The sequence below is a fragment of the Platichthys flesus genome, chromosome 15 (genome assembly GCF_949316205.1).
Source record: "Platichthys flesus chromosome 15, fPlaFle2.1, whole genome shotgun sequence".
NCBI lineage: Eukaryota > Metazoa > Chordata > Actinopteri > Pleuronectiformes > Pleuronectidae > Platichthys > Platichthys flesus.
In genome coordinates, this window is record NC_084959.1 from 2,122,973 (window position 1) to 2,137,275 (window position 14,303).

Sequence of the window (14,303 nt, forward strand, 5' to 3'; positions counted from 1 at the left end):
TACTTCAGTGAGAGACAAAGCACCGTGAGACGAACCTGGAGTCTGTCCTCATGAAAGCATCGAAAGGACAGATGAGATTTAAAATCCTTTAAAAAGCAGGTTGTGATCGTTATCTCACAGGTTTTGAGCTTTTTGTCTGGAAACCAGTCAGAAACCAGTGGGTCAGTTGTGTTTTCAGCGGCTCCGTGAAGAAGAGGAGGCTGGACAATGTCGTCTTCGTCCAGGAAATAAATGGACTGTGCCGGCAAATGGGGATTTCTGAGGGGAGCCGGCGAAAGGATTTCAGGAGTCGTGTGAGAGGAGGAGTCTGCTTGATGGTCGGGGTGAGGTCGCGACATACTGGGATTTTGCTTTTGGATCCAACAAGAATCCGTCTTCAAGGTCCCTTCTTATCCACTGGGAACTTCTCTTTAACGCTGGGTTCCCATTCCATACTCGTGCATCCACAGGAAAGCTCTCTTTAAGAAACACATCGAGGAGGAGCTGCTTTTTATATGATAGTGACTCTGCTGCAGCTTCTCTCTATCTGCCACGATTCTCTCTTCAAGGCTTTATGTCCAGCTTGTGTTTCAGCCAAACTAAAATAAAATCCCAAGTTTCATATCCACATGGATCTTCTTTTAAAGTTAACTATCCTTCTGGAACTCGTCTCCAGGTATCTCAAGTGATCGTTGAATCGTCCATCAGGGATTCTTCTTGAAGGAAAGTCTCCTGAAACCTTTTGAAAATCATCTATTAAATGAATTGTTGTTTGGCTGAACTTCCTACATGGGCCTAGATGTTGAATTCTCACTATCCATTGGGAACTGTATAAATCTGGATCTTCTCTTTACGGGTTAATATAACATTTATGATCCATAGAAAAGATAAGACCACTTATCCAAGTGGAATCTCCTTTAAAAGACACTACATCCACCAGAACCTCAGTTTCAAGATCTTTATCAGACAATCTCCACCAAGTATTAAGGGGTTGACCCCCCCCCCCCCCCCCCCCAGGTGCCTGTCTACAAATCCCTGCACCAAAAAGACACTATTCACCTGGATCTACCCTCAAGGAACCATCAAGGGTCCATTTCCACCAGGAATGTCTCTTATTTAAGGAAGGTTGGTCCCCAATAACGTCTACTAACCCTAACCCTAACCCAGGGTGTTCAAAATCAAGAATTCCACAAGTTTTAAACAAACTTAAAAAACAAAGATCACAAATAATCTAAAGTGAGGCAGTTGTTTCCTTCTGAACCTTCAACAGTTTATAAAGACGCTCATGTCGTTGCATTTGATTTCCACTGAGCATCTACAAGCTTTACTGTAGCCACTGCTGGAGCAGGAGCCGCTGCAGCATGGGCCTCAGCTGCTTCAAGTCCTGGAAACATGACAGTACCGGCCGCAAAGGTGAGACACACACACACACACATGCACACACACATGCACGAACAAACACACACTAACCATCAACATAGTGTTTCTTAATCCCTCCAGTCCTGTGCGTTGCCCTTTAGTGACATTAGATAAACGCTGACTCAGGTTCTTTAGGAGACTGTCTGAGGTGACCGTGTGTGTGTGTGTGTGTGTGTGTGTGTGTGTGTTTCATACAATCACATGTGTTTGATGCATGACTTTGACGAGGACAGAGAGTGAAGCATGATGGGACATGGGCGACTAGAGAGGAAAGTGTGTGTGAACAGCTTTTTTCCAAACTATGCCCGTGAAAAAACTATAAATCAGTGATGATGATATAACCTGAATAATATTTTGCATTCAGAATCACTATCATTCTCAAAGTTGTGTCCACACGTAACTTGTTCATTTATTTCATCACATGCATACTAAATACTACAGAAATTTTAATAATCTCTGTCTTTACATTCGGTTTTAAAAGTCTGATGACTCATGCCTCCAATGTAAATGCACCGCCGGCTGCAAATCTAGGATCCATCATTTATGGCTTCGCTCCAAAAACCATTTATCAGGTTCATTGTCTTCCTCCGTTTGGTCCCACTCATCACTCAGATCTACAGGAGGAGACAAAGGTGGCGGCGACTGTTAACGTCAATAATCCTGCAGACAAACATGGACATCAGAGAATTTAGATGCTCTGACCTGTTTTCCTTTGAGAAGAATCTGTCATCACCTCCTTTTTTATGGTTCTTGCATGATGCCCATTAATTCACTGTAACAGCCTGAGATGACAGCATTGAATCTTCCGTCATAACAAGTTGACGACCCCCTTGAACGTGTGTGTGTCTGTGTGTGTCTGTGTGTGTGTGTGCAGGTAACAGAGACGTGTTGGCCAGTCCAGGTTCGTACTTCTTCCTGTCCAACAGTGCAGGTCAGGGGGACGAGTGGCTGAAGAGCCTCAACAAGGGAGTCTGGATCCCTTTCACAGGTACACACACAGATATACAATTCTTACAATGTGTTGTTCTGCTGTGTTAACGTTGTGTCTCCAGTGGATGAAGTGGATCTGGTTCTTTCCCGACAGGGGTCTTCGGTCAGCGCCTGGAGGAGACGGTGCTCTACGAGCGACGCTACGGGCTGCGTCTGGTTCCTCTGGTGGTGGAGCAGTGTGTGAACTTCATCCGGGAGCGAGGCCTTCAGGAGGTGGGCTTGTTCCGCCAGCCAGGACAGGCCAGTCTGGTGAAGGAGCTGCAGGAGGCGTTCGATGCCGGGGAGAGACCATCGCTCGACGGGTACAGTCCCTCCTTCAGATCGTGAGTTCTTATAAAAGGGTTTTGTGAAATAAGTCTGCTCAGCTCTGTGTGTTTGGTCAGCAGGAGCACAGACGTCCACACGGTGGCGTCTCTGCTGAAGCTCTACCTCAGACAGCTGCCGGAGCCCCTGGTTCCTTACGGCTGCTTCCAGGACTTCCTGTTATGTGGCCAGACGCTGAAGAGTGACCACACACAGGTAAACGCTCAGGAGGCCGTCAACATGCTCCTGACAGAATTCTGTAATGACCTCTCGTGGATTTACTTCTTCACGTAGAAGTGAACTGAACCCTAAAGTCTTTTCATCTTGTTCTTTCTCTTTTCTCCACCTCTTCTTCCTCACTCAGGGTTTAGGGGAGCTGCGGAGTCTTCTTCACGATTTGCCAGTTGCAAACTTTAACCTGCTCAACTTCATCTGCCAGTGAGTCCCCCCCTCCCCCCCTCCCTGTTTGTTTAGTTAGAAAATGACTGAAGGTAAAAGTGGATATAAACGTAGATGTAAATGTTTGTGTACAGGTTTCTGAATGAAGTGCAGAGTTTCTCTGGAAGCAACAACATGAGCGACCAAAACCTGGCCACAGTGTTTGGGCCAAACATCCTCCGAGGAAAAGCCGAAGACCCACAAAGCATCATGGGAGGTAGAGAGATCAGCCGACCCCCAGCACTGAACACAAAGGCTCGTCCAGGAACATGGTTCTCAACTCTTTATCTCTGTGTTCCAGGTGCAGCCTTAGTCCAAGTGCTGATGTTGGAGCTCATCAGAGAGCATGAGTCTCTGTTTGCCAAAGTGTCCCCCCCCCTGTCCTCCTATCCACCTGAAGGTTTGCATGCATCGCCCGGTGCTCTGAGGCACCCTCGTCTTCGCCAGCTGTCCATGCCTCTCATCGCAGGACAGTCCACCACCGACGCCCAGAACCACAGGTACAACACAGAGTCATACAGTCCATGGTCAAATGTATATGACATAGAACATTTCTACTATTACAAAACTTGCACGTAAGGAATCCACAATCCTACTACTCCTGATCTTTCTCACCAACAACCTTCTCCCCTTACATTCAACATCTTACCACATCCATCCATACTCATTTCTAAACACGACACATAAGAGTTGATCATCTTGAAATCTCCTCTCCTCTTCCTTCCAGTAGCTGCATCTATGGTGCAGCCGCCAACCCAGACTCATCCTGGGCCCAGAAGAGACTCCTCGGCCATCGCTACACCTCCTCCCACCCAGGGAACTGCTTCTACCCCCCGCCCTCCTGCAGTCCTCCCCCACAGCACCAACCTGACGGACCTGATTATCACCAGGATCAAGCTGGTGAAGGATCATTCTCCTCAAAGGTACACGTTTCTGCATCCAGCCTCCAGCTACAAGCCCCTCTGCCAGACAGCTCCCAGCCCAGACTGGTGCTGGTGGACTGGACAAAGCCGTGGCCCGGTCCTACAGAAGCAGAAGCTGGTTTCTGGAGCTCTGGTTCTGCAGAGGGAGAAGGTGCAGTGCAGGACGCAGCGAGTGGGGGGAGCAGTGAGACGCAGGAGGACAGCACCACTTCTGCCTACGACAACCTGGACAGGGTGTCTTCACACCAAAGGATGGAGGACGTCACTGCTGAGCGTTTTGAAACCAGTGATCCAGGAGAAGATGTTGGAACATGTGAGGAGAAGGAAGAGCCAGAGGACGCTGAGCAGAGAAGGGACGACTCGTCATGCTCCTCCTACGAAGTTCTGCCATTGGACGAGAGCACCGAGGCTCTGGAGGCGGGTCACACCAACATTTCACCAACGAAACCTGAGAGCTTATCATCCAATCAGACAGCGGAGGAGGAAAGCAGTGATCAGGGTGATCATGAAGACATCAAGAACAATGATGATGATGAAGATAATGATGATGATTATGAGAGCGTCCACCATCTTAACTCCCCAGCCTCTGCCCTCAGTGGCAGCCCCATCAGCACAGGCAGCTCCGAGGTGTTCCTCCCCTCTGGTCCTCCAGGCGTCCGGGGGCCTGTGGATCCACCGCAGCCCTGGGAGGCTCACTCGGGCCTGGCCAAGCTGCAGCAGCTGATGGCCCAGCAGAAGGCCGAGTACCAGGCCAGGATACAAAGGTGAGACAGTCTTTACTTACTTAAGGGCACATCGTCAATTATTTTAAACGTGTGGTGTGTCAGTCATGTTTGCTCAGAACCAGGTGTCAGTGATATGTTGTCTGTGCTGCAGGTTGGAGCGCTGTAATGACGTCCTTGAGCGGCAGGTGGCGGTACTCCGGGTCAGTCTGCAGCAGCAGAGGCGAAGCCAAAGCGTCACCGAGATCAAGATACGCAACATGGAGCGAGCCAAGGCCGACGCAGACCGACAGAACGACACCATGCAGAGAGAGATGGAGCAGTTCTTCCAGATGTACGGAGAGATCCGAAGAAGAGGAGGAGGGGAGGAAGGGAGAGGAGGGGGGAGTCTCTAGAAAGACAGGAGAGAAATGATTTGACATGTTTGGAATAGTCAGAGGAGGATTGACAGGAAGGGAGAGAAGAAGAAGATGTCGACAGAAGATTCAACTTCACGTTGAACATTAAGACTTCAAATCCTGAAGGTAAACAGTCAGGGCCAGAAATACAAGCTGTGATCCAGGAGACGGTCTGAAGAAATCAGACGGCAGCTCAGGACATTGTCTTCCTCGTCTGGATGTCAGGACTGCTACTGCCCACACTACAACACCTGGAGACATCTGCCTGGTTCAGGTCCAGATCCTCCTCGGTCCACTTCCTCCCGAACTCCCTGTTTTCTGCTCACACTCTCCAAGAATTGTCTCCAAGGTTCTAAGGCAACGAGCGTGTCCTCTTTCCTCGGCTACATTTGATGTTTACCGTTTCGGTGTCCAGAACATTTCATGAAGAAAGGACAATGAATCTCAGAACTGTTGTGAAAAGAGAGTGAGTTCCTTTCTAACAAAAAGGGTTTCAGTCCCTGTTCTAAAAGATATGAGGGGCAGCGAACTCATAGTGAAGTTGTGTAGTCTGAAGAGAAAACTGGGATCTTCCAGAGGTCGATGAGTTCAAGGTGCTGAGCTTTGATCATCTAAATGTCAAGGAAGTTTGAAATCCAAGTTTAAAGAGACACTGAACACTAGCTGGTTTTTATTAACCTCAAACAGACGGACCCTTCGTCTCCTGCAAGTGATTCACTTTGTGTTTTGAAAATCTGAATATCTCTGGTTCTTTGTTTTTTTCACGGCTCAGGAACAAAGTGATCAAAGGGATTTAACATCCACAGCTGAAAGCAACTTCATGAAGGACTAAAACAAATTAAATCACACTTTGATGCACAGAATGTTCAAACATCAAATGAATTTAAAGATTTCTGGATGATTTGCCACTGGCTTCTTTTGCTATGATAATAATAATAATACTAAGATAGTGACTGGATGCTACATTAAATGTTTTGTCTTTCCAGAAACCTGCAGTGCAGGAGGTCCTACAGACTGAGACAGTTTGTTTTCACAACGATCCTGTCAATCATCTGTTCACTGTGCATGACGACAACTTTCAATAAAGTACAAGAGAAAGTGTTTTCCACACAGAATGAGATCAGTTCATAATTTCAGTTTAAATCGAGCCTTGTTGGTTTTAAAGCTACAGATCATCTCTTCCCTTGGGATCACTGAAGGATTCTGGGTAACTCTGGGGGAAGAACTACAATTTTATTATTATAATCTATGCCGCACATTTTTCAAAAGATAATTCCCAATCACATGATCATTACAATCATGAATTCAGAAAAAAAAAATCTAGGTATGTCTGCATCTAACAGGACTTCATTGTGATGTCATCATGTTATATGATGTCATCATCATCACTAGGAAGGTATATGATGTCGTACAGTTGGTCTGATGATGCAATAGTGAAAACTGAAGGGGGCAGTAATGCAACACTTGGGATGCCAGCTGCCGTACACTGGAGAAGAGGAAGAAGAAGTGTGTCAGGTGAAGTCATGTTCCAATAAGATCAGTTATAAGCTACAACTTATATTTATATATTTATTAATGTATATATAACTGTATATAAGACCTGATGGTACTGGATGTTGAACTGTTGCCCTCTAGAGGCCGAAGCAGAAGATCAGGGAACAGAAAAGGTTCAACCTAAACTGAACTCAAACTCTGGGGAAGACGAAGGTGATGGTGCAGTGAAAAAAAAAAAAAATCACACATTTATCAAACCACAATGTGATGAGACAGTGATATTTATTTTTTAATTTCCAAACTGTTTTGGCAAAAGGGAAATAAACCAAATACAAACTGTATAAATCAAGTAAAATGTCTCAGACAGTAACTGGAAGAGATTCTGAACAGATCAACAGAAACAGAGATTTCATCTCTTTGTGCGACGACGTCATCGTACAGAAGGAGGGGAGACGTGTCGCTTCAGTCAGGGACAGATTTAAAGGGAACAGCATCACTTACACACAAATTAATCACTTGTGAACACAATCTATAAAACATGTAACTGAGGAGAAAGTTTCTTACTTACAGTCGCTGGCTCGAGAGCTTGTTTTGTTTAGTGTCCAGCTTTAGTTTAGTTCACGTGAAAAAGGGAACAGGTGGTGACACGTTCACTCCATCAAAACACAAACTCCTCCACAGCTGGGTCACGTTACACATGGATAGACTCTACTACCAGAAAATAGACTGCTACCATAATAATTCAAAGTGCAAAAATAATAACAACTACCAATCTGTGTTTTCATTATCAGAGTGAACCTCTAATCACTGGGAACTCTACCAAACCCTCAAATAAACCATCTGACAGTGACCTTGCATATAAAATCAATAACCAACTGCACAGCTGGCAGTTTATAAACCTTCCACACCTCGGCAGCAGGAGCAATCACTGGAAAATGCAGTGTTTATAAATTAATTCATATATTTTATTGAGGGGGGATTTTGTTTTCTTCAGTGTTTCCTGTGAACTGTGGCGATAGAATTCACCTCTAAAATCAAAAGACTAAAGCAGGAGAGTTTGTGTGTGAAGATCTTTCAACTTCTTTTAAGTAAAGAAATGAAATTTAAGTAAAGATCACTGCAGAAACAGCCGGCGTGCACAGCGGCTCTCTCTCTCTTCAATCAGTGTACACAGCACAAATCAAATCATTAAATCATATTTGCAGTTAGAAATCTGAGCCAACAGAAAGCTTCCGTTGGCTTTGATAGAGTCAGACCGATTTAATGGTTGGGCGATAGAAATCAGAGATGAGCCTTTTAACGACACACCGGTATCTGCGATCGTGTTGTTTTACAGAGTAAATGCAGAAAATAAGTGCATTTGTTGTATTTGTGTTGTCATTTATAATAATGTTTCAATTATTTAGAGATCATGGTCGAGTTATAAAATATCAAGCCTCGTTAACATTTCCTTGCTCATCAAACTCACACGAGTTTGATGAACGTCCACAAGAGCCAATTATAAAAATAAACATATCGGCCGTTACCTCTGAAATCCTTTCTCCCCCATGTCGGTTGGACTCTACTTTAAACCCTCTTCTTCATTTGAATTATTTAAAGAAGCATCTCATGCAGCTCAGACTTTTACATATTCACACACCAGGTGGAAACTTTTTTCTTCTTCTGCTCCCGAAAAACAATAAGTAAGTTCAGTGGCAGGTAAAAAACAAACAAATTCTATACATTAAAACATCCTTAGAGAACAACTGTAACACAAAACAAATCAGTGGAACGTTTCAGTGAGCAGCAACCTGCCAAATTACCTGAGTCAAACGATTTTTTTTCAGTATTTTTTTGTTCTTTTCAGCGATGGATCTACCCTGTCTCCGCTCTGCCTAGTGAGATGAACCCTTTAAGAACAGGCATGAGAGGATTTTGGAGACGGATCAGACGTTAGACCAGCAGCAGCACGTTGCTTTGCAGGAGAGCAGGTTTGAGTCGGGCCGAGTGGGAATAAAGTGCGTTTTACAGAGAATCATCTTCAACTTCAGCTCGACTTTTTCTCAGGAATAAATCAGACAGTGGCCCCCCGTGTCGTTTGGACTCGGGGGGGGGGGGGTCAACATGCTGCAGACACATGGAACAGTTAGAAGAGCAACGAGTAAGAGAAATGTTTGATTTGACAGCTCAGCAGCACAGTAAATACGTCGAAGCAGCGCGGATGGGAAAGCTGTGAAGATGTCGGACAGCTCTGTGTTTGTGTGGTGCTGCCGCTAAAGGTCCCGTGAAACAGGCTTTAATGTATAAAAGACCACTGTGATGCTCTGGTATCAACCAGCACACAGATCTAAAGTATATTAGTGTCAAAGGGCGATTTCCCCCCCCCCGGAAATTACTTCTTTTACTTTCCTCGCCACCTTTATGCCAGCTGATGTCATTAATCTTTACCGTGGTGAATATGCTGTGTCATGCTAACAGGAACGATGTATAAAACTGTTAAAAGGAGCAGTGTTGCTGTAGCTGTAGTTAAATGGTGGATGTGTGACTGTGGGTTCACAGATACCTGGTAACAACACACTGGGGGTTTTATTTCATGGGACCTTCAGCGGCTTCCACAGACTCAGAAGCCAGAGGGCGTCAGGACGTTCATGTCTCTGGGTTTGAGCTTGTGAGGCCGCGCTCCCTGCCGCCGACTTTCCACTGAGGGGATCTCCATCTTGGGAGGAGCCACCTTCTGAGGGTCGATGCCGTCGGTCATCCGCGTGCCCTGCGACTTCATCACCTCCATGGGGGTCGGCTTCTGGGCGCCACGGTACGCCTGCAGAGCAAAGCCTGCTGGGAGAAGAGAGAAGGAGAAACCAGATTCTCAAATCTTTTGGCAATGATCCATCAGCTTCCTGTATTTGTTATGTTTCAGTGGTGTGTTTGGGTTTATCAGGGAAACAGGAGATTCTCGGTAGAAAATCATGTGAATTGTGTTTTATCATGTTGTTCAACACACTGACACAACGTTCTGTCACTTAAACATTCAGAGGTCACAGATACCAAGGAGACACCCGAGGTTATTTTATCACCAGGAACGCAGGATAAGCTAGACGTTAGCATTTCCGACGGTCCCTAAATGCACCTCATGCCATTTTGGGATGAACTTTCCATTAATAGGCAATGGCAGCAGAGTCTCAGAGACAATAATAATACCTCTTCAAAAAAGATGTATATTTTATTTCCTCAAACTAAATATCTGTTCTATATCTGTGCATTCTAGTTAGAATAAGAAACTGCTGCTAATACGTCAACATAAACTATTAAAGCTGATAACTGACAATATCTGAACATCACCAGGGAAGTTGCTCCGTCACTTCACTGCTTCGATCATATCAATGAAACATACAATTTTTTTCACAATTTTGTTCTTTATTCAAGTCAAATTAGTTTGTTCAAAAGTCTACAAAACTTTTCTCCTTCGCTCGTAAAACTAAGCCCAACACAAACTTCCGTCTCTTAAATCACTTACCTAAAGTCATCCTGGGGAAAAAGTTTCTCAGTTTCCAAACCAACAGAATCGTTTCATCTTCAATGATCTGAACTGACTTTAAATCACTGACAAGCTGAGAAACTCTGCTGCAAAAGCAAACTGTTCACTGACCATCAGCTCTGGATGTTATTCAGTGTGTACTGTCGGTCTGAAGGTCATTTGTTCAACTATTAACCCAAATGCTGAACAACACCCCCCCCGATGAGTGTCTCTGTGGAGTCTGTGTTTATTTGAGCTTTAACTGGACAGTTCTTCTTCAGAGGCCGGAGACAAACAGGAAGTTGTGTCTCACTGTGAAGTTTACCTGGCGGTGCCGAATCTGATCCCAGGTCAGAGGTCGACTTATGGAGGAAGGGACGAGTTGTGAACACGCTCCACTTCTCCACCGCGCCCGTTTCTCCTCCCATGTCTATGCTGCTGTTGGAGGAGCTGATACTGACCTCTGACCCTGAACTCCCAAACCAGCCCCTACGGAACAAAAAAAAAAAATGAACAAAACAGTGTTTAAAGTCGATCCAGTTAACGATGTCCAGTTGTTTATAGGTCGGGATGGAACAGACTAACTAAAATGGAGAGTGAGAATGTGTGTGTGTGTGTACCTGCGTTGATGTTTTGGGGAGTTGTGAGGCGTGTTGGATGGAGTGGACTGAGCCGAGGAGCTCTGCCGCTCTTCTTTTGCCTCCATACTCTGGATCTGTAGTTTCTAAAGAGCGACAAAAGGAGTCTTCAGTTTGGAGTTCAGTTCAGCTGGACCCGGGCTTTCACGAAATTAATTGGAATCGCAGTGTCATGTTTCTAAATGTCCTGCAGATACTTTAAAGCATATAACTGAAGTCAGTAAATCAAAAGATAACATGAAGAATCCTGTTTCTTAAAAACAATAAAGGAGGTTTATTGTCTTTTGTGTCTTCCAACTTAAATAAGACTTAAAGGAGTTTTCTGCCTGAACATCTGCTAATAAATATCAAGCATCAGCGACATTGCATTGTGTAAATAAGTGGTGACGTCTGTGTGATTAGGTCTATCAAGTTTATCTGTTCACCTGGAGGGACTCGGGCATGCGGTGGTGGAGCCTCGTCTCCTCCGCCGTGAGGCCCTTGTGGGGGGTGTAGCTGCTGTCGGTGAGGCCCGCCTTCTGCTCAAACCTGTACATGCTATCCTGAGTCTGCTCTGAAACAGACAGAGAGAGAATATTTAAAATCAATAACGATAATAAGACACAACGTACATTTCAAAAATCCAATATTAAAACCAGCTGGAAACACGCTTTTCCCATTTCCAAAATAAATAAATAAAAACTTTATTAATTAAACCGTAGTTTAGGGGTTACCACTCGTTTTTAAAGATCATTTTTACAGTATTTATGAAGCTGATGTGACTGACAGGCTTTCACCACACACTGGGTTTGTCTAAGTATGATTTAAGAAAAACAACTGCAGTCAACCTCATGTCTAACAAGCTCATATCTCCTCTCAGTGTTGGAGCCCTGATATAGTACATGGTTGTTTGTTCTCAGCCACAAGGAACTGGATGGAAAAGTTCAAGCTTCTCTGTATATAACTGTAATTAATAACTGTAACATACTGGTGATGAGGGAATGCATGATGACGGAAGAGGCCTTGGTTTTCACTACGCCCGGTGACCTGGTGAGGGCGCTGTCCGGCAGCGTAGGCTGACTCACTGCACCGCTCTCATCCTCCTGTTGGAAGCAGAGACACATCATCATCATCCTCCTCCTCCTCCTCCTCCTCCATCATCATTGTGTGTGTAGCCCTGTCTCACCTCAGCCAACTTTGAGAACTTCCTCTCCGGGATGATGGGTCGTCTCCACAGGTTGTTGATACTGATGTCATTGGGGGGCGTGGACATGGGGGCCTCCATGTTGTCATCGTAGCTGAGGGCCCGTCGGGTCATCCCGATGGGAAGCCTCATTAAGTCCATCCCAGGACCCTCAATGGCTGCGGACACAAACAAACAGTGATGACAACTTAACAACAGCAAATAATCCTGAAGTTTTTTTGGGGAAAAACACATTTGATGAGATACCAGAGAATAGAAACAGGAATATACAAGGATATATAAAAGTTGTTTGAGTTGCATATCAAACCCTCACCTGGTAAATCCCCTGGGCCAGACATGCTTTCAGAAAGACGGTGGTGAACAGGCTCCTTTACCTTCCTGCTATGAAACTGAACTGCTAAAGATGGAGTGTTGGCAACGTTACAGCGGAGTGTAGGAGACACACAGAAGCCTCTGGAAATGCATTGTGGGTAAGCAGCAAGGCCAGGGAAGCAACTATGGAGACATAAGAGGTCAAAGGTCAAACATGAGATGATGTCATCTATTAAACTATGAGATAGACCCTCGTTATGCAGAGTTGGAGGACATCCAGTGACTACCTGTTTAAAATGTGAATTTTATTAATAAAAAAAAGGTAATTTTTATTGATCGTACGCATTTTTTTTGTAGAAATCTTCTATAGTTTACATTAAAAGAATACAATTTTAAATAAAATAGTGGTTAAAACAAGATGTTAAAATAGAGGTTGGTATGGTTGATGTATTTCCACAGATGAAGCAGATTATGTGGTGTTTGAAGCAGCGGAGGCTCTGCAGGATTATTCCAGAGGACTAGAGGCAGATTACAGAACACCAGAGGCTCCAGCATCACTCACACACACCAGAGGTTTAACTTCCACTCTCTGAGGTGGAGAAGAGGACTCACTCAGTAGATATACAGGCAATTAAACTCTGAATATGTGTAAATCATTAAACCTTCTGAATAAATGAATGAAGTACACACAGATATATATATATACCATCCCTGAACAGTAATGAATGGAATATGGATGTATTGAAATATGTGATTATTGATCGTGTAGCATTTGTTAATTAAACAAACAGAGGTTTCTATAAAACCAATATATTGTTTGACTGAGTTATATAATATGATAAATCATTTACTGGATCTCAGAGTCACATTAAACCAGGTGACTCATCAGTTGGACCTGACACTGACCAGGACCGAGTCCACGGACCCGCACGAGACGAACCTCATTCACATATTGGTCATTTTAAGGTTTTTATTTTTACAATAAGGTTGATGACGTGACGTTATTGTCAGCGACGCCATTAGGATAGACGTGCTAAGGAAGCAAACGCTGATCAGCCATTTTAAAACCTTATTGTTTAACTGAAACAACATCTGCTCGCTGAAACGTGTCATCCCGAAGTCAAGGGGGAACAAGGACAATTCGTAAAATAGCTAAAATCGAGTGGTAGCAGTTCCACGCGTAGACGGGGAAGCGTAGCGGTGTCAAATCTTGTGCCGGGTCAATGGGGTCTGGAGGCCGGGTACAGAGCGGGTCAGTGCGGGATGAAGGACGACATGATGCCGGCGAGATGGCGACTAACGGCGGGCATCAAGACTGAACACTCTCGGTGCTCTAGCGGTAGTTTCTCTCACCCTAGAGGGATGGCGTCTTCACAGGGACCACTGGGCCGCGGGCGACCATCCGACCTCCACTGGACCGAGACGAGAAGCAGGACGGAGCCTCCGACGAGCCGCCATCACGGTCCGGTTCTTTAGAGACGGTTCTTCGTTCAGGGACGAGACTGCGACGCTGCTCCCGACAAGTCTCGCGAGAGTTGAGCTGAAACGGGAAACGGTGTTAAAGGCCCAAAACACGATATAATTAGTAATAAGTATAAAGTATTCAATATACAATATACAATATACAATATACAATATAAAATATGCAAACTTAAATGTACAATATACAATATACAATAAACAATATACTATAAACAATACATTATATAAAATATAAATTATAAAATACTAAATACAAAATAAACATCCTGCAGTAATATTAAAATATTCCTTTCTTATTATAAACTATGACATAATAAAATATAATATATAAAAACGATATTCTTATAATGTTTAGATTATTACCATAAAAACATACCTTTGGGTACCATACATATTTAAAAACTAAATTCTTTTGATTGAACATTTATCACATATACTAGTTCTTATACCTCTATCTCCAGTGTGTATTTGTTCATCTATTTTACTATATATATGTATATATATATGTATAATTTTAGTAAATCTACTT

At 44.1% G+C, this 14,303-nt stretch overlaps 2 protein-coding genes across 3 annotated transcripts; one reads left to right on the top strand and one right to left on the bottom strand.

The window, feature by feature from the left end:
- Positions 1 to 1,340: 1,340 nt before the first annotated feature.
- Positions 1,341 to 5,169, top strand: LOC133970223 (rho GTPase-activating protein 22-like). Its single transcript, XM_062407119.1, has 9 exons — positions 1,341 to 1,392; positions 2,273 to 2,386; positions 2,483 to 2,690; positions 2,775 to 2,907; positions 3,056 to 3,129; positions 3,225 to 3,346; positions 3,431 to 3,629; positions 3,857 to 4,816; positions 4,929 to 5,169. The coding sequence occupies exons 1-9, from the start codon at positions 1,341 to 1,343 to the stop codon at positions 5,167 to 5,169; spliced, it is 2,103 nt and encodes a 700-aa protein (XP_062263103.1).
- A 1,760-nt stretch (positions 5,170 to 6,929) lies between these two features.
- LOC133969396 (putative monooxygenase p33MONOX) lies at positions 6,930 to 13,795 on the bottom strand. 2 transcript variants are annotated; one of them, XM_062405843.1, is made up of 8 exons: positions 13,646 to 13,795; positions 12,294 to 12,475; positions 11,963 to 12,138; positions 11,765 to 11,879; positions 11,223 to 11,350; positions 10,780 to 10,883; positions 10,485 to 10,648; positions 6,930 to 9,477 (listed from the first exon to the last, which is right to left on the bottom strand). In XM_062405843.1, the coding sequence occupies exons 2-8, from the start codon at positions 12,316 to 12,318 to the stop codon at positions 9,266 to 9,268; spliced, it is 924 nt and encodes a 307-aa protein (XP_062261827.1). In that variant the 5' UTR covers positions 12,319 to 12,475; positions 13,646 to 13,795; the 3' UTR covers positions 6,930 to 9,265. The 2 variants fall into 2 exon arrangements, with proteins under 2 accessions (XP_062261827.1, XP_062261826.1); XM_062405842.1 differs by having other exon boundaries at positions 6,930 to 9,480.
- Positions 13,796 to 14,303: the final 508 nt, after the last annotated feature.